This window comes from Xenopus laevis, chromosome 1L (genome assembly GCF_017654675.1).
Source record: "Xenopus laevis strain J_2021 chromosome 1L, Xenopus_laevis_v10.1, whole genome shotgun sequence".
Classification (NCBI taxonomy): domain Eukaryota; kingdom Metazoa; phylum Chordata; class Amphibia; order Anura; family Pipidae; genus Xenopus; species Xenopus laevis.
In genome coordinates this window covers 100570509-100590108 of record NC_054371.1, presented here as the reverse complement: position 1 = coordinate 100590108, position 19600 = coordinate 100570509, and the positions used below count along the sequence as shown (strand labels likewise).

Below are 19600 nucleotides of genomic sequence, written 5' to 3'. Positions count from 1 at the left end.
ACAGTTGAAACTGACAGTTTAAACCTCTTGAGATTTTTTTGTAGCCTTCCCCGAAATCATTATACGGAACAATCTTTGTTTTCAGATCTTTTGAGAGTTGCTTTGAGGATCCCATGCTGTCACTCTTCAGAGGAGAGTCAAACAGAAGCACAACTTGCAATTGGCCATCTTAAATACATTTTCTTATGATTGGACAAACCTGTCTATGAAGTTCAAGGCTTAACAAGCTAATCCAACCAATTTGGTGTTGCCAGTAATCAGTATTGAGCAGTTACATGTATTCAAATGAGCAAAATTACAAGGATACCCCAAATTTGCACAGCCAGTTTTTCACATTTAATTTAATTACATACAACTGAATACTGCTTCACTAAAAATCTTTTTTCAGAAAACACCCCAGTACTCAGATGTTCCTGGGAAAAGACATACCTTTTGGGGTTTTTTTTGTTGTTTAAAGTAGAGTAAATCACTATGCATCTCTGCAGAGCAATTCTTTAGAGCCCTTACTTATAAATTGGGTTATTATTCTGCTGAAACAGGAAAGGGCCTATCCAAAAACTCCACAAAGTACGAAACATGGTATTGTCAGGATAAGTAATATAGTGGCACCTGTGTCAGCCTACTATACAGGACTGATGTACAGTCATTACACCCATCAATTATGCATTATATCAGAATTCATTGCACAGTAGAGGGCTTGCCTGAAATGTCAACATCACTTTTTATTGGATGTACTTTCAATAGTATTGAGAACAAATTATTTCATAAATGAGTCATAATACTACACCCACGTGTCAGAGAAGGTTATGGGAAGTACCTTACTTTGAGTTATGCAAACATATTAATGCATTGTTTCACAGTGTTGATTTCGCAGAATATTATTCTTAAAGGGGTTCACTTTTCCCATCACATGGCTTTAATGCCCATCTCAACAGTTATGCTGAAATAATAGATTAAAATGGCATGAAAAGTATTAGTCTTCAGAAATCGCACTTAGCGAACTTAGTGGGCATGTTTAAACTTTTCAAGTTTGATACCTAACGTGCACTTACATCACACCCTTTCCATCTGCCCTTACTGCTTCGGTATTGCTAGTTTTTTTTGGCTTTTACCCACTCTCCAGTTCCATTACAAACGTAAAGTGGAGTAATACATTTTGTTTAAACTGACTGTTCAAGTTGTTCAATAGTTTGGCATTGGTTAAGGTTAATATCCAGTGAGGGGTGCAATCTTCAAGAAACACATAATATTCTATGAACTGCTCTTTTTGTATTAAGCTGACTGTAACATCCAAAATATTGCTACATTTATCTTGTAAGACAAATACACTAAAAAAGTTTAGCTGAAGGATATTAAGCCTTTATTTTTAGGTGGAATGGCAATTGTGAGTTATAATACAGTGGTGTACTATTCAAACACATGTATCTACATAGTCTTAAGTTGTTGCTATTTCTCTTTTGAAAAGGTGCAAATTTGATTCTATTATTCAGAATTATTGAGCCTAAGCATTTCAAAGAGAATCTGATAACAGTACATAAAGTGCACTGATGTAAATCCAGTGCTCTGGACTAGGAATGGGGGCCTACTCCACATTATTTGCATAGATATTCATATGGAAAATCTAATTTTGGTCTGTAAATGACCAATGTACAGACCTAAAATTATCCATACATGCTAACATTGAGGTGCAGATTTATCAAAATGTGAGTTTAGAGCTTAATAAATAAAAACTCGGCAACTTCTATTCATTCCTATGGGATTTTTAGAATTGTATTTATCAATGATTGAAAGTTAGAACTCACTATTTAATAAATTTGGTTCTAAAAATCCCACAAGAATGCACATAACATCCGTGAGTTTTTTTATTTATTAAGCTCTAAACTCACATTTTGATAAATCTGCCCCTGAATGTACAAAAAGTGGTTAAATATGTACTTGTGAAAAGAGCATAAAAGGAATTCAGCTAAGATTGTGGTCTTTAAATAGTAGGGCTAGAATAATCAGAGGTTATTGGGGAAAGAAACATATACATTTCAGCACACTCCTCTTAATCCATCTTCACCTCTCTCCACAGTTTTTAACAAATCTTCCACAAAGCTCATTTCTGCAGTAAATTGTGCCTGCAGGGCCTCATATCTATTTTCCAATTTACCAAACCTTCTCTTCAAAGCATTGGCACTAAGCATAGCTCCCCTTAAATCCTCCTGTACCTGCCGACGCTGACTCTCTCTGCGCTGCAGTTCTTGCCGGAGCCCTACAAGTTGACGCCCAACACCTTCCTGCTCTTCATGGTACCAACTTTCCTTTTCCTCGTAGATAGAGCGCAAGGCACACAGGTCTTCGCGTGAGGTGGCCTGACTCTTTTGAAGCTCACGAAGTGCATCTTCTGCTGCTCCCAGCTCCTCTAATACATGGCTAAACCTTTCAAAATTCACATAGGTGTTATTTGGAGGCATGCTAGAATGTGATTTTATTGTGTATTCCTTTAAACGTGTAGTCTTCAGGCGACGGCGTTCAGGGCGTTTTCCACTGTCCTCATGTCGGACATTTCGGCGCTTGATAGCCTACAGATGAAATATATAATCTATATTACAATTTATAAAATTTAACAAATTAGATTTTTTTTTTATTGCTGAAACCCAAATAAAGTTATACAATTTACTGCAAATAGGATACAATGTATTATCACATCAACAGTATATATAATTATATATTTATGTTTAAACATGTACTGCACTTTGTGGTGGTCTGAGGATTTCTTTAAGCATTTTAGTGCTGATATGCTGTGTAACATTTTTGTTTGGAAGCAAAATCTAAAATATCGGTTCATATGTTTGTTACTATTTTTAACATTGTTTCAAAAGTCAGAACAAGCAGCGAGTGCTAAGAATAGCAGACACTGGTTTCATAAGCAGTTTCATTTACAAATAATTTGTAAATAATTTACAAATAAAAAGTTGCTTAGACTTTCATTTTGGAGGGGTAGAATTTAACTTGTTTTTTAAACCCCTGTAACTTAGTGTACAAGATAAAGAATATTACTATTACATGACCGAAGAAAGCTGATGGTATATTTTTTTCTCACCTTAATCCATGAATGCTCTAAACTCTGATCGATGGTCATTCGTTTTCTAAGGAAAAAAGAAATATAACTCAGCCTTGCCTTTTATTTTAAAAAAAAATCGACTACCTTAATTACATCTGATCCACAAAATCTTGTCATGCAACAGCATATAATGTAAATCGGGTCGGATTATATGTTTTGTTCATGCTTCTATACATAATATTTTTTTCAAAGGAACAGTAACGTCAAAAAATAAGTGTTTTAAAGTAATGAAAATATAATGCAGTGTTCCCCTGCACTGATAAAACTGCTGTGTTTGCTTAAGAAACACTACTATTGTTTATATAAATAAACTGCTGTGTAGCAATGGGGGCAACCATTCAAAGGAGAAAAGGGTTAGGTTACACAGCAGATAGCAATAAGCTCTGTCTGTCTAATTGTGTTATCTTTTATCCATTAGTTAATTTGTGCCATAAAGCCGTTTTTAAATTTCTGCCATTGCTCCACAGCAGCTTGTTTATATGACGTATAGTAATGTTTCTGAAGCAAATAGATCAGTTTTACCAGTGCAGGGCAACAGTACATGATATTTTCATTGCTTTAAAACACTTAAATTTTTTGGTGTGTTCCGTTATATTTTGACCCATGCAACTACATCTGACTTGTAGGATGCGTCCTACAAAATCTTCTATCCAGTTTAGCTCTAAGGTTAATGTTTGGGAACCAATACATCTAAATATTTCATGATTCTCTGAACCACATCAGGAGCAGATTGCGATTTATCCAAGTAAGTGAACAATCACGCATTCTATTAAACTGCATGCAGTGTGGCAGTGCCAGGCTGAAGCTGAATGTGCTTTTTGCCACCCTCCACTAGTCAACCACTTCCACCCATTTGTCAGTACACAAATTTCCCCTGCTCTCACCGATGTACCAGTTACAGAAGGACCTGAACTTGGGGTAGGCAGACAGAAGAGGTATGTGCCTAATGGTTTAAAGCAAACACAAATTCAGCCTGATTTTATAGTAGTATAGCCTGCTATACAGCCTCAGTTGCATGATTTCTCAAACCAGCAGTTTCATTCCCCAAAATCTCACCTTACCAAGTATACCATCTTATCCCTTCTTTATTTATATAAATGCCTATGGAGCCCAGAAATGTTGCTATGCTATGTGCCAGAAATGGAAAGGATTTATTTTAACATGAAATCAAAAAAAAAAAAAAAAAGTATTCTGTCCCATATTATCAGTTCTGTCTTCAAGCAGAACAAAAGCTAGCAAGAACATTAAGAAAAGATGAAGCAAATAAAGCAGCAGCACTCCGGTATTTTTGAAAAATTTGTAAACCTTTACTTAAATGCCATAGGCAACGTTTCGGGCTACGCAGGCCCTTTGTCAAGTTAAGAAAAGATTAAATACTTACTTTGGATCTTTCACCAACAGCCGGCGAATAAAATCTTTAGCTAATTCACTGGTATTGCTGAAATATTCTTCATCAAAATCATAATTCACACCTGAAATGTTAGTCAACGTTTCCTGCTTGGTGTCTCCAAGAAATGGTGATGCTCCACTGAGACTGAATAAAAGACAGTTTTAAAGGCTTTAGAGTGAGAAAAAAAAGTGATGTTCTCTGCATATGTCTTACAGAGTATACACCAGCTAATGGAAAGACATTGATAGCTGTACTTGACACCTTCCAGGTCATAACATACTTACAGAATGTAAGTGATAACTCCAATGCTCCTGCAAGGAAAAAAACGAATATAGTTTATATGTGATAACCACGGTCTTTAGCACATTAAATTATTTTAATGTTTTTCCTACTTGACTAATGCTCACACATGAAAGCCTAGAGTTTGTTATTTTTTTTATGTTATAAACAAACACACTCTATAAATGAAAGTATCTTCTTAGGCTATGGGCACACAGGCTGTTGTCAAATACCAAGAAGTTATTAAATACCCCCACCCTGAGTAAATCTAGTCAACCATGCCTAAACCTGGTCAGTGCTCAAAGAATGGCTGAGACAACAGAACAAAAATGTTGCATGTTGGATGTACCCTTGGGTGGTGCAGGTTTACAAAAAAAAAATTAAGCAACTAGAATCACTTGGGATAACCAACAACTTGGAACCCCTCAGTGATTATACCTTTGCTTCTACTTTAAAGTTGCTGAGTCCAGCAACTGAATTAAGTCCCAAACTAAATCATGGATTTGGTGCATACTTACTATTGAGGGATAGAGAAGCTGTAAATTATTATTATTATTATTACAGAAAATTATCATCATTATGCAATTCATTAGTCACTCCCTACAACAGTATATGTTGGTGAAAGATTGCATCCAATTCCATGATCGGGGACAGTCCTTTCACTTGCTTGATATGCCATTGACTAAACCTGGATATAAAATTTCTACATTTCACAAACAGGTCAGGGAAAATACTTAGCTGGCAAGTCATAGCAAGACACCAGATAGACTGTAGTAAAAGGGTGGCTGTGTTTTTTCTCAATTAACTGAATAGTAAAATTATTTATATTGCTTAAAAGATTTTTTCATGATAAAAAGAAAATGTAATTCTAACTACATTTCCAATAAATGTTAATAAAAATGTTCAATTTCTTTAAATTATTTGTAAATGCAATTGCTATTGAAAGCAGTATCTGTCTGGTTGTTCATATATAGTCCTGACTCCTGAAACAATGAAGCACACCGGGCCGGGGACGGTGTCAAACTGGGCAACCTCTGGTCCCAGTTTAAGTCTATAATAACTGTAAAAACAATGAAAAAGGCCCTAATTACCTGCAATCCCAGTTCCCTCACACACCATTGCCATGACAACAGCTGTGCGAAGCCCAGGAAGCTTTCTACTGTTCGTGAAAAGGACCAAAATACTGTTTGGACAGTTTTGTGGTAAGCCTGAAATGCATCTACATCCCCCCGGTCCTCATAAAAATGGTCTGGTTTGAAACTGGTACGTGGTGCAAAAAAGGTTGGGGACCGCTGATGTAGAAGATGCCAGCCAATTAACCCTAGATTAGCTGCAAGACTAAAAAACCAGAGACATGAACATTAAACTTTTCCAATTTTGGAAAAACAGTCAAAAATAAAATATGTAAAGAAATTTAGAAAAGTCTTTCTGGCAAACAAAAGTGGTGTTTCAGTCTGGTGGTAATCCAGGTGCAATTTATTACATTAGTTATATACATTTATCAGCTGTAGGAATGTTAAATATTGTATCACTTATAAAAGCTGGGGGATTAGTTTTAGCAGGACCATCTAATGTATCACTTTAGAACAGTTTTTACAGATGAAAATATTAACTTTTTTTCAACTGAAATTTTTATTTTTTTAAAAAATGTCAGTTCCCTGAAGCAGTTGTTTCTTGCAGCAGCCCCTTGGTATTCCATGTCATCTAACGCCCCCCACCCCTTTCAATATCACAAGTGCAGTCTTACCACAGATCAGCTTCCAGTCCCAAAGGCTCATAGTTTACGATTTCTGGAGCTGGAGTACAAGAAGAAGTAAAATAGTCAATCAGAATCTTGGATAATAACAACATTCTGTTCATCTTCCAAGTCTTTCTTACCTACAAATTCAGGAGTTCCAAAGATATTTTTGAATTCATTCCCAGCCTCTATCTTGTGAGCAATTCCAAAATCTATGAGTTTTATTCTTGGACTGGGGGAACTCTGGTCCAAAAGCATGATATTCTCTGGCTGTAACAGAACAAAAAGTAGATCAACAGAATAATGGACCAACAATTTCCTTGCAAGCTAGACAGCTTAAAATCTATGTTTTCCATTTAAACGCTATTAATTTTAATTTGCTATAAAAATGTACTGTAATCCAGAGATATAGATATAAATGTGCATGAAACAACCTTGGAAATCTAGAAAAAAAAAGGTTTAAACAAATACCAAATAAATACATTTAAGCATAAGACTTTGCCCATGGAAAAACTCACCAAGTTGAATAAGTGATCCAGGTGTGACTGGCCTGAGCCCTCAGCTCAAGGGAGCGGACAATCCGTGTATAGATAAACGAATGTTGGAGCAAGGCACTCTAGTTGGTCAAGCATAGATCAGACTGTTTATAGGTAAAAGTAAGAACATTTTATTCAAATAAACATCTCACGCCTGATGCATTTCGTGTCACTAGGACACTTAGGGGCAGATTTACAAAATTCGAGTTAAGAATTCGAATGTAAAAAACTTCGAATTTCGAAGTATTTTTTGGGTACTTCGACCATCGAATTGGTTAAATTCGTTCGAATTCGAACGATTCGAAGTAAAAATCGTTCGACTATTCGACCATTCGATAATCGAAGTACTGTCTCTTTAAAAAATACTTCGACCACCTACTTCGGTAGATAAAACCTACCGAAGTCAATGTTAGCCTATGGGGAAGGTCCCCATAGGCTTGCCTGTGATTTTTTGTTCGAAGGATTTTCCTTCGATCGTTGGATTCAAATCCTTCGATCGATCGATCGCAGGATTTGCGCAAAATCGTTCTACTTCGATATTCGAAGTCGAACGATTTTAGTTCCCAGTCGAATATCGAGGGTTAATTAACCCTCGATATTCGACTATTGATGAATCGGCCCCTTAGTCATAGGCTTGAACATTAACAAACATGGGTCAGTTTTAAAGGTCAAAACACCAATCACAGAGAAGAGGGGAAACACACGAAGTGTGTTTACAATTTAAAGGGATCACACACCCTATTATAGGGAATACTCATATCAAGGGCACATTAAAAGTACACAAATGCAAAAAGTACAAAAGATGAAAAAATCTTAATGCATAACAAGATCAAAAAACATTATTATAAGAAATATTATATAAATAGAATGATGTGTAAATAGATAAAGAGATATATGAAAATGTATATGTCAATATATGGTCATGTAGTATTCCAATATGGATGTAAAAATATGTAAATATGTATAAATATCAATGAGTGGACATAAAAAGAGAAATATGTAGGTCATCAACCTCTTGATCACAAAAAGTTTTTAGGGTTACTGTGGTAGTTATTATTGTAATTATTATTACTGTTCATTTATTTATCTATTTATTTGTTAATTTGTTCATTCAACATAGGAACATATCCTTTTCCAAAAAACGTAAGTCTAATACATGTTCTGCAAGAAAACAGAATGTATTTGAAGAAAAGGAATAAATATTCACAGGGAATGTAAAGACACAGATATATGTCAATGCGAAAATACATACAAAAAAGAAAAACACACCCTGGCCGTCCAAAATCAAACGAATCCCAGGTGCTCGATGTTAGAGGAATTGGGCAACCTCAAAAACAGCGTAGACACAGAACACACCGGCACAACATGGATAATTCTAGCAGGTTTAACCTTGCTCGTTTATTGCGGATGCAACGTTTCGGGGCGTGACCCCTTTCTCAAGCTTTCTCATGCTTGAGAAAGGGGTCACGCCCCGAAACGTTGCATCCGCAATAAACGAGCAAGGTTAAACCTGCTAGAATTATCCATGTTGTGCCGGTGTGTTCTGTGTCAATGCGAAAATACATGCCCCAAAGCATTGAATATATATCTCTCTAATGATAATAGCAAGACACATCATAATCTGAATTTGTGCCTTTGGGTAGCCAAGTATTGAGGGTAAATATCCAGAACACTTCACGTTTGAGAATTTTTTGTAGCATGTCCCCACCTCTATATGAAGCTGCGACACTCTTAATCCCTTGTATTTGGAAGTCATCCAAATTTCCTCCACTACAAGACAAAAAGTGTTTTGATACATTTGTAGGTTTTTTATTTTGGATGTTAGAGATGTGTTCTCTGACTCTTTCCCTCAGGCATCCTGAAGTTTTTCAACATATTGTGTGCCACATTTGGGGCATGTAATGAAGTATCAGACGTTTTTTGGAAAAGGAGAAGTTCCTATTTTGAATGAACAAATTAACAAATAGATAAATAAACGAACAGTAATAATAATTACAATAATAACTACCACAGTAACCCTAAAAAATGTTTATGATCAAGAGGTTGATGACCTACATATTTCTCTTTTTATGTCCACTCATTGATATTTATACATATTTACATATTTTTACATCCATATTGGAATACTATATGACCATATATTGACATATACATTTTCATATATCTCTTTATCTATTTACACATCATTCTATTTATATAATATTTAACAAAATGGTTTACTTTACAATGTTTTGTATAAACTTTCTTATAATGTTTTTTGATCTTATTATGCATTAAGATCTCATCTTTTGTACTTTTTGCATTTGTAACATACATAGTAAGTAAGGTTGAAAAAACACACACGTCCATCAAGTTCAACCTTTTGATTTTTTTTTTTTTTTAAATCTGCCTAACTGCTAGTTGATCCAGAGGAAGGCAAAAACCCCATCTGAAGCCTCACCAATTTGCCTCAGAGGGGGGAAAAATTTCTTACTGACTCCAAAATTGCAATCAGACTAGTCTCTGGATCAACTTGTACTATGAGCTATCTCCCATAACCCTATATTCCCTCACTTGCTAAAAAGCTATCCAAACCCTTCTTAAAGCTATCTAATGTATCAGCCTGCACAACTGATTCAGGGAGAGAATTCCACATCTTCACAGCTCTCACTGTAAAAAACCCCTTCCGAATATTTAGGTGGAACCTCTTTTCTTCTAATCGGAATGGGTGACCTTGTGTGAGCTGGTAAATAAAGCAATATTTGTGTACTTTTAACGTGCTTTTGATATGTGTATTCCCTATAATATGGTGTGTGATCCCTTTAAATTGTAAACACACATTGTGTGTTTTCACTCCCCTCTTCTGTGATTGGTGTTCTGACCTTTAAATAGTGACCCATGTTTGTCAATTAGGTACAGGAGGTTGAAGTCCGCGCTAGCTGGAATGGGGGGGGGATAACAGCTGCACCAAGAATATGGATCCACTTATCCACTTGTAAGTACACGTAAAGCTGAATGAGGTGCGCTATCTTATAGAATGGCAATTACCTAAAAATGAAGAAAAACCTCGATAGTGTATTAACCTTTAAGCAAAAGGGAATATGCGCTGAGAACTACTCGCAGGGAGTTCGTGGAGTGTCAAATAGTTAGGAACCCGTGATCGCTTCAGTATCCTGTCGGAGTCGGTCTCATCTGTTGTGTACCGGACAAAAGTATTCAAACGCGGTTTGTCCTCTGTTGGTAGCGGTCCGATGGTGCAGTCCTCGTAGGTGGATTAGCTGGTCGGGTCCGCAGTCTGACAGATGGACTATGAGAAGGAATGCGAATTTCTTTGGCAGGACCTGTCACGTCGCTTATCTCTGGAATCTTCGGTAAATCGAGAGCTTCTATAATCATAAAAATTATAGAAGCTCTCAATTTACTGAAGATTCCAGAGATAAGCGACGTGACAGGTCCTGCCACAGAGAATTCCTCCGGAAATTCGCATTCCGCTACCAACAGAGGACCGCCACCAACAGAGGACAAATCGCGTTTGAATACCTTTGTCCGGTACACAACAGATGAGACCGACTCCGTCAGGATACTGAAGCGATCACAGGTTCCTAACTGTTTGACACTCCACAAATTCCCTGTGAGTAGTTCTCAGCGCATATTACCTTTTGCTTAAAGGTTAACACACTATCGAGGTTTTTCTTCATTTTTAGATAATTGCCATTCTATAAGATAGCGCACCTCATTTAGCTTTACATGTTTGTCAATGTTCAATCAAGACGATGACTAAGTGTCCTAGTGACATGAAATGCGTCAGGCGTGAGATGTTTATATAAATAAAATTTTCTTACTTTTACCTATAATCAGTCTGATCTATGAGTGACCTGCTAGAGTGCCTTGCTCCAACATTTGTTTATTTAAACAAATCCCACCCATGCTCCAGCTTCAGCCTATTACTAGGGTTGTAGTCCTGCCCTCTTTGCTGACACAAAAGAACAAATTGCCCCCTTCACTGACACTAAAGAACAAGTTACCCCCTGCTCCTTTGCTGGTGGTCTAGGGAGATTTTTTGAATCCACCATAAAGGCACCCTAAAGGTGCCCTACATATACCAATATTTATCGTACGAAAGATCTTTTGTACGATGATCTATGCGTGTGTGGTTGGAGACAAGGCAACCAATATTGGTAAAAAGCCTTGAATATCAGTTGTCTCTTCATTCGGCTAGGACTGAAAATTGTAAGGAGTCTGAACGAATCTTAACGTTAAAGCTGAATTGTCAGGTATAGCTAAAGAATTATTTTTGTTTTTTTACCTGCATATGTGACGATTCTGCTCTTAAAGTTAGTAGAGTGGACGAAAGATCTTTTGTACGACCAATGGTCGCGGGAAAGATCGTAATTGCATCATGTATGGCCACCTTAAGGCCGCCCCTTAAAGCTGCTGCCCTAGACATGGGCCCTCAAGTGCCTCTACGGTAAATATGGCCTTGCTTGTTGTTGTAATCAGTGGGTGAGGATCAAGGTATACAGGAAAGTTACCCTGTAAAAGAGTTTCAAGCAAGAGCTGATAAAGACATACCTTAAGGTCAAAATGTGCAATATTCTTATGGTGCAAATAATGAACACCATCAAGTATCTGCTTCAGGAACATGGTTGCCTCTTCCTCACTTAAACTTTCCTTTTGTGCCAGAAAGTCAAAAAGCTCCCCTCCAGAAACAAGCTCAAGTATCAGGACCACATCTGTGCGATTCTCAAACACATCATGTAAGGTGATGATGTTGGGGTGCTGAATCTCTCTTAGTATGTCTACCTCCCTCTCAATTTCTTCTCGGCTCACACCTCGGCGGCTAGATGACAATCGGCGTTTCTTAATAAATTTAGCTGCATACTCCACACCTGTAGAACGCTCCCGGCACTTCCGCACAATTGCAAACTGCCCGCTAGTAAAATAAATATAAAATACTGATATTATTTTTAGACATTAAGGGCACATTCATGAACAGTACTTGATGAGAACCCCTCCTAACTACTAACAATAATTTGATCATTAATGCCCCTAAAAATGCTACACAAGTTAACTGCCCCTAATGTTGATTTTGTTTTGTAGGCAAGGATGATCGAAAGGGCTGACTGAGGCAATTTAAGCACTTATGCAATAGCTGTATTTGTTGATAATTAACCATCAGTAACCAAGGAAGATGTAAAAAGTAAACAACCACTTTGACAATAATAAAGTGTATGGGGTCTCTAGGGATGTTTATTAATCTTCAAAAATGTCAGGCAACATAATTATCAGGTAGAAATTCATTACAAAATATGGCAATATTTCACACTTATAACCATTTGTTCATCATGATCTCAATGAATAGGGTTTATGCTGAACATACTGGCAGGTGTTTTAATTATGAAATCTGTTCATTCTTGAACTAGTGCTAAACTCCACAGGAGATTTTGTAGGACCTACAAAATGCATCCTACAAGTTGGACGTAGCCACAAGGATTAAAATATAACAAGACTGATACAAAATTCTAATGGGTAAACTACATGAAACATTTAGGACAGAGACGCACGTGGAGATTCTGGGAGATTTAGTTGCCCGGCAACAAATCGCCTCTTCTTCGGGCAACTAATCTCCCCTCAATGCCTTCCCGCCGGCTAGAAACTAAATCGCCGGTGGCATGGCACTCGTAGTGCTTTGTTTTCTGAAGTCACCCAAAGTTGCCTCAGATGTAAATGCATGAACTAAAGATTCTATCTGACTTTATCTGATCTGAAATTACATTACAGCTATGAGGGATCTGATTTCATTGCTTCATACAAAATCTTGTGCTGCTGCATGACAAGATCAGATAAAATCTGACCCACAAAATCTAATGAAAATCTCCTGAGAAGTTTAGCGCTTAAACTGAAGTTATTCCATGTTCCTTGTGAGGTGGATACTAAGACAACCAGTGCACAAATTATCCCCCTTCATAATGGACTCCTGCTTACCTGTAAGACAAAACAGTCTCTACAAATGGCTGGTGGTTATAATGTAATAATTTACCTTGCAAGGATCAAACATGTATTACATTTAGTTTTCATTATTGTCCTGTTTAGCTCAATAAATAACAATAAAAAAGTTTTTTGTGATTAAAACAACAGTCAAAAAACAAAACAGCACAAGCCCTGACTATACTCATTTTGAACAAGGGAGTGTATTGTCCCTTTTAGAAGGTGTTGCCATGCATTGTTTGTTTGCATGAGCTGAAAGGATGTGAGACAGAGATATCAAACACAGTCAAAAAACAAATGAGACAGCTGTGTAAATGGTAGAAAAGCAGGCAGAACAAGCCATAAAATCAGTAATTTTAGTCTTGGTCATCTTCAGAGCGCCCAATTAATTTTAAACTAGTGTGGGCTTAGACAGCAAAGATTTTATTTAATTACTTTTATTGCTGCAATATCTGATCCAAAGTGCAGTTTACAGGCAGATGGGCCTGGTCATTTAGTTGTACAGCATATTTGGCCCCAGTATTTCTGATGGTGGCTCTGCAATTAGGCTGAAGCTAGGATTTGTTCATATAATTCAGGGCTCTCCAACTGGCGGCCCGCGGGCCGAAGTCTGCCTGCTGTCTGTTTACCATACGTAAAATTTAAAAGGTATCACTACAGAGATTAACTGGCCCCTGCATTGTCTAAACCTCAAATTCAGACTAATCCCCTGTATTGTTCACACCTGTGATCCCCCTGTATTGTTCACACTTGTGACACCTCTATTGTTCACTCCCCTAAATACCTGTACTGTTCACACCTGAGACCCAGACTGAAACTGCCCACATTGTTCACCTGTTCACACTTACAAAATGCTAATGGGGCACCAGCACTGTGTCACTGTATGTTGTACATATTAGACTGGTCCTGATTCCCGTCTCCTGCTCTGTTCTGTCTTCCCTATGCTCCCTGTGTGTTTCATACTTTGGTATTTGTTCTGGGGGTTTGTTAGCATTTGAAAATTATTGTTAGTGGCCCCTAAGGTGTTTAATCATATGATGGGGTACTGTATTATACACAGGGGAGGAGGAGGCATATGGATTTATGTCTTATATGACTTAGCTTTTTTCACACATGAGTGACATCCTTGCCAGGGCAGGCACAAGGTAGTCCTTGTCCTAGGCAAGAGCTTCACTCAGTGCCCCCTGTCCTGCATTACCATTTCCCTCCGATGGTTTTTAAAATAAAGAAAGCAAGAAAATGTACAACACTTTTTCATTTATATTACTGCCCCTGTACCTGTGCAAGCAAGCTCAGCAGCCATCCATCATACAGCCCTCCTGCAGCCATCATATTGCCCCCAATCTTTACCTGTGTCAGCAGCAGCCAAAAATAAATCTGATCACATCATATTGCCCCCAAGTATTTATATACCTGTGCCAGCGCCCAGCAGCAACAGCAAACATATGGCCCCCAAATCTGTACCTGGCTGTGCCAGCAGGAAGCTTCACACTTTACAGTAACAGAAAGAATGTCTTCAGTTCAGTGCAACTGTGCAAGGCTAAAGGTGGCCATAGACGCACAGATAATATCGTACGAAACGAATTTTCGTCCGATATTCGTTGCGTGTATGGTGGGAAAAGAGCCGACCGATATCGGCAGAGGACTTGGATATCGGTCGGCTCGTCGATCGGGCTGGACGGAAAATTTTGATCGGGTGCCTTTGAAGGGACCCAAACATCGCCCATTGTTAGTGCTGAATCGTCAGATACAGGTAGAATTCTATTGTTTTTTGCCGTATATCTACCTGTATATCTGACGATTCAGCTCTACACGTGTGTATTGAAACGAACTATCTTTCTTGGAAAGATCTTTTCCAAGAAAGATCGTAATTGTTACGTCTATGGCCACCTTAAGAGCAGTGAGAGTGAGCCACACCAAGCAGCCCACCAGCTCTCTGCTATTACTTGCCGGCAAGAGGGAGAAGGGGAAGAGATGGATTCCACCCAACTGGGTGACCATGATTACTGAAACAAATTATTAAATAAACGCTTGAAAAAAGTGCGCCCCTCAATGATGGCGCCCTAGACAGCTGCCTGCTCTGCCTACCCCTAGTTCCAGCCCTGATCCCTGCAGTGAGCACCAACCATTTGGTTTTTTGGTGTGCTATTAATGTGGACATGGTCTTGCGGTAACATGGGTGTGGTTTAAAGTGGGTGTGGTCTAAAAAGAGGGAGTGGCTAACACTGGCTTCCGTTATGGGCCTTCCACCATGTAGATTGGAAAAATTCCGGCCCTCGGTACCATAGAAGTTTGACAGCACTGAACTGAAATTGAAAACTCAATCAGCTGGGCACTACACAAGTACATGTATAGAGTCTGCAGCTGACAAGGTTGTCTTATTATTGGTATTCAGACTAAACATCCAATTCAGGTCAACAAGCAACCATATAGACTACAAAAATTGATTAACAGTTTGTACATGTATATTCTTCTTGAATTAACATAAACTATTCTTGTACAGTGATGAAGCTGGTGTCTCATCTTAATTTTCGAATACAATCTGTCCCTGCTTTATGTGCACCAGACAGGACACAGCATTAGACACATTGACAGGATCATTCTGTCCTCCTCAGTTTTCCTCTTGATGCAGACAAAGCTGACCACAGGGACTGGACACACATTTAGTTCCCATGGTCACCTTTAATACAGTTAAAATTATTGTGAATTAATTCAAAACAAATTCCAGGGTTGCAAAGTTCATTCCCTGCCAGAATAAATTTTGGTTTCCTTGAAATGAAAAATGTGGACAAACACTGTGCTCTATCGATTTAGAGAGAGAGAGAGAGAGAGTATATGAATCATTTCATACAGCAGCTGGTTCTGGGGCATTAATATGCAGATGACATTCAATAGGCTTAAGCTTTCAAGACGACACTATTAAACATCTAAAACTAGAGCTACATCAAGGTAAGGTAGTACAAATTACTACACATTAAAAGAAATTATAGCTACAGCATGCTAATGAAAATTCGCCACAATGTTCACCTGCCCAATTCTTCTCCCATTTCATAAAAGTCATCGACATTCTGCTGCCGGAATCCGCTCATTTTCAGACAAAATACAGGGGATCTCTGGTCGTTTTCTGTGAACCAACTACCGCTCCCAAACCCCCACCTCTGTATTTCCTGGCTCCCATTACCGAAATGCCTGTGCAATGACGTCAACCCACACCAGGACGCAAGCTGACTGGCTGCGAAGTAAAGAGGCGTAGCCATATGCGTTGTTCGTCATGGTTTGTTAAGGCTGCAGTTGTTGAATGGTCCCTATCCTATCCATAAATGTACATGCAAACCACAATTGTAAAAGTATTTCTGACGTAATTCAGGGAATAGACAAGCAAATTATAATTGTAATAGGCAGACAAATGTGGAAGGTAGCAGATAATTTGTTAATTTTTTTCACTGGGGTCAACCGGGGGTTCACTGTCTGCCTTATACCTAGCTGTGCGGAACTCTAGTGAAGTGTCTGGGGGCTGAAGGGAGTTTCTTGGCTGTCCGGCTACAATAAAAGAGCTGAACGTCCCATTGGAAGTTAAACATGCTTTAGATTATCAGGGAGCATCAAACTCTTATCTTGCCACTTATTGGCTTCTTACACTCCAATGTTTTTAATTACTTTCCTGCGTTGCTGCTTTTTTTGTGCCTTTTGCTGCTTGGGAGCATTGGGGTTAATTGAGCTATCTGTGGGGTCTTTCTTTCATAACAGGAGTGCAATTAAATGCAAAAGGTATATAAAACCCTGCTTGTGCAATTTTATCTGCATTTGGTGTTTTAGTTCATTTACATGTACTTAGGGCCGACCATCAGATGAGGACAGGGGTACAAGTGTCCCGTGCCTTAAGGGGGCCCGGCAGTGCTGCACTTTTAAAAGAGCCGGCCCCCCTTGACAGCGCCAAAGCCGTGCAGCCATTTCCGAATCCCAAACAGCCGAAGTCCCGAAACGGCGAAAAGACTCGAAGCCACAGCAGAAGCCAAACTCCCAAAGCAGCAAAATAGCTGAAGCCACGAAAATAGCCGAAGCCGAACTCCCGAAGTGGCGAAAAGACTGGAAGTCACTAAAACAGACAAAATTGAAGTCCTGAAGCGGCAAAAAGACCCAAAGTCACGAAAGGAGGCAAAGTTGAAGTCCTGAAGCCATGGAGTTAAATTCTACTGAACACCAATTTGTGTTTTTTAATCCCGTGGCCACCAATGTATTTTTTTAATATTCTATAGGCCCCTGCCACCAATGTTTTTGTTAAAAAATATTCTTTGGGGCCCCAATTTTTTTTAACTTGTAAGGGGGGGCCCTGGCACCAATGTTTTTTTTAGAAAATATTCTTTGGAGCTGCAATTTTATTTTAACTTGTAAGGGGGGCCATGGCGCCAATGTTTTTTTAAAAAATATTCTTTTTATTCAAGTTATAAAAAGCTATTGATGGCCCCCTTATAAGTTAGAAAAAACTGTGGTGGTCAGGGCCCCACTACAAGTTAAAAAAAATTATTGTAGGGGGGCCCTGACCATTTAAAAAAAAAAAAAAACTTTTAAGGGGAGCCCCGGCACCACAGTTTTTTCTAATTTATATGGGGGGCCTGACCATCAATAGCTTTTTATAACTTGTGTGTGGGGGGGGGTCACGAACACGGTACTTCCAACCGCACGTGACTTTAGGTGTGGCTATCAGGGGTCACTCACTCAGTCTCTCACCCACCTTGCACACAGGTTAGACTAACACAAAAGCACCCCAAACACCAACCAACACCCACAAAACTCATTCGCTGCCACCATCTATCATTCACAGGTGATAGAAACCTAATGTGACTATTCCATTGTTCTCTCTAACAGGTAATAACTCACAATACACCAATGCATTAAACACTCTCTCACTATAGTCAGTTAGTTCCTACTGACTCAACAAGTACTTCAGCATGCAGAGGGTTAAGGCTCACAGTTACACTCTTTCAGGCTAGGTTCGTTTAGAGCAGGGATCCCCAACCTTTTGAACCCATGTGCAACATTCAGAAGTAAAAGGAGTTGGGGAGCAACACTAGCATGAACAATGTTCTTGGACTGCCAAACAAGTGCTGTGATTTCTGATTTCGTAGCCGCTATGTGGATTGTCAACCTACATTGAGGCTCTGTTTGGCAGTACACATGGTTTTTATGTAACCAAAACTTGCCTCCAAGCCTGGAATTCGAAAATAATCACCTGCTTTGAGGCCACTGGGAGTAACATCCAAGGGGTTGGAGAGCAACATGTTGCTCACGAGCTACTGGTTGGGGATCACTGGTTTAGAGCATCAAAGACAATCTTATTAAATTCTCTTTAATATTATAAAAGGTATAACAGTGCAAAATACAAAAAGATGTTACAAAAAGAGACATACATTCAATAATACAATTACAAACAGTTGTAAAATAAAAAGGGAAAACATAGAAAACATATACTTAACTCCAAAGATATAGAATTCCTGGTCCTGGAGGCAAGGGGAAACAAACGGGATAACTTCCAATCACAATTGGTCCTCCAAAGTAAATCCAAAGTTTAGTCAGAAGAGCTGACTATTTATTAGTGATTTCAGGGCATCAGGTAACTGCACACTCCCCCCTCCCTCAGGAATGCAAGGGGTGTGGCCCAGCAGGACACAGATTGAGTTTTTATGACCTCCTGTGAGTAGGAACTGGACCAAGAATATAATGACCATAACTCTCCATTGGAACATAGGAGAGAGATGATATTATATTCATTGTTATTAATTCTCTCCTGGATTCCATAGATACTAAACATCAATACTGTGTGACCTGCACCTGCCCAGATATTCACATCTAATATACAGAGTACCAAACCTAGTCATGTTTGGACTCGTTGGAAAGATGAAATTGCCTTGAACCCATCACCAGTTTTTTATACTGTTGGTACAACAGGTATAGGTTCTGTAAGGATAAATATATTTGAGTATAGCTTATATGTGACCTTCACTTCACCTTTGAGGGTCTTCCTGGGAACTTTAAGTTCTCACTCCTTGGGCTTCCCCCCTCCCCATGGAATGGCTCGTCAGCCAGGGCATGGAAGAGGGCATTACAGCTCTGACCCCTCTGACCATAGTGAAAAGAGGCCTGTTATGTGTCTGATTTAGATGTTGGCAGAAATATTTCTCATGATACCTTGGCCTATTTTATTAACTATTACAGGCCTGTATCATGACAGGGGGGGTTACCTTTTTTAGCACTGATGTTTGTGTGGTCTTTTAACTGTTATGTGGAGTGGGCTGGATCTGGGAGGCTGCAAAAATTTTGTTGTACGGAGCCCCGTGATTTCTAATGGCGGCCCTGCATGTACTTATGAAGACTGGAGTTATCTCCTGTGTTTCTATGCAAAGGGACGTACAAAAAAGCCACTGTATGGGAACACAATTACAAACTCCTATGTGTTCATGCATGCTATGAAGAAAAACAGCCTTAATAGGTCAAAAAGAAGAAATGATCTTTAAGCTCAACAAGGTCAACAAAGTCAACTAGTCAAGTAGGTTACTAGGTATGTCCACTTATTGTATGTCACTAGA

General features: G+C 38.7%; 1 protein-coding gene across 1 annotated transcript; it reads right to left on the bottom strand.

The window, feature by feature from the left end:
• Positions 1 to 1337: 1337 nt before the first annotated feature.
• On the bottom strand, positions 1338 to 16183 carry dapk3.L (death-associated protein kinase 3 L homeolog). The gene is given in 8 exon segments (NM_001095995.1): positions 1338 to 2564; positions 3086 to 3131; positions 4488 to 4640; positions 4781 to 4807; positions 6523 to 6571; positions 6654 to 6783; positions 11601 to 11961; positions 16044 to 16183. Coding segments are annotated over 8 exon segments (1359 nt in total). The 5' UTR covers positions 16106 to 16183; the 3' UTR covers positions 1338 to 2033.
• Positions 16184 to 19600: the final 3417 nt, after the last annotated feature.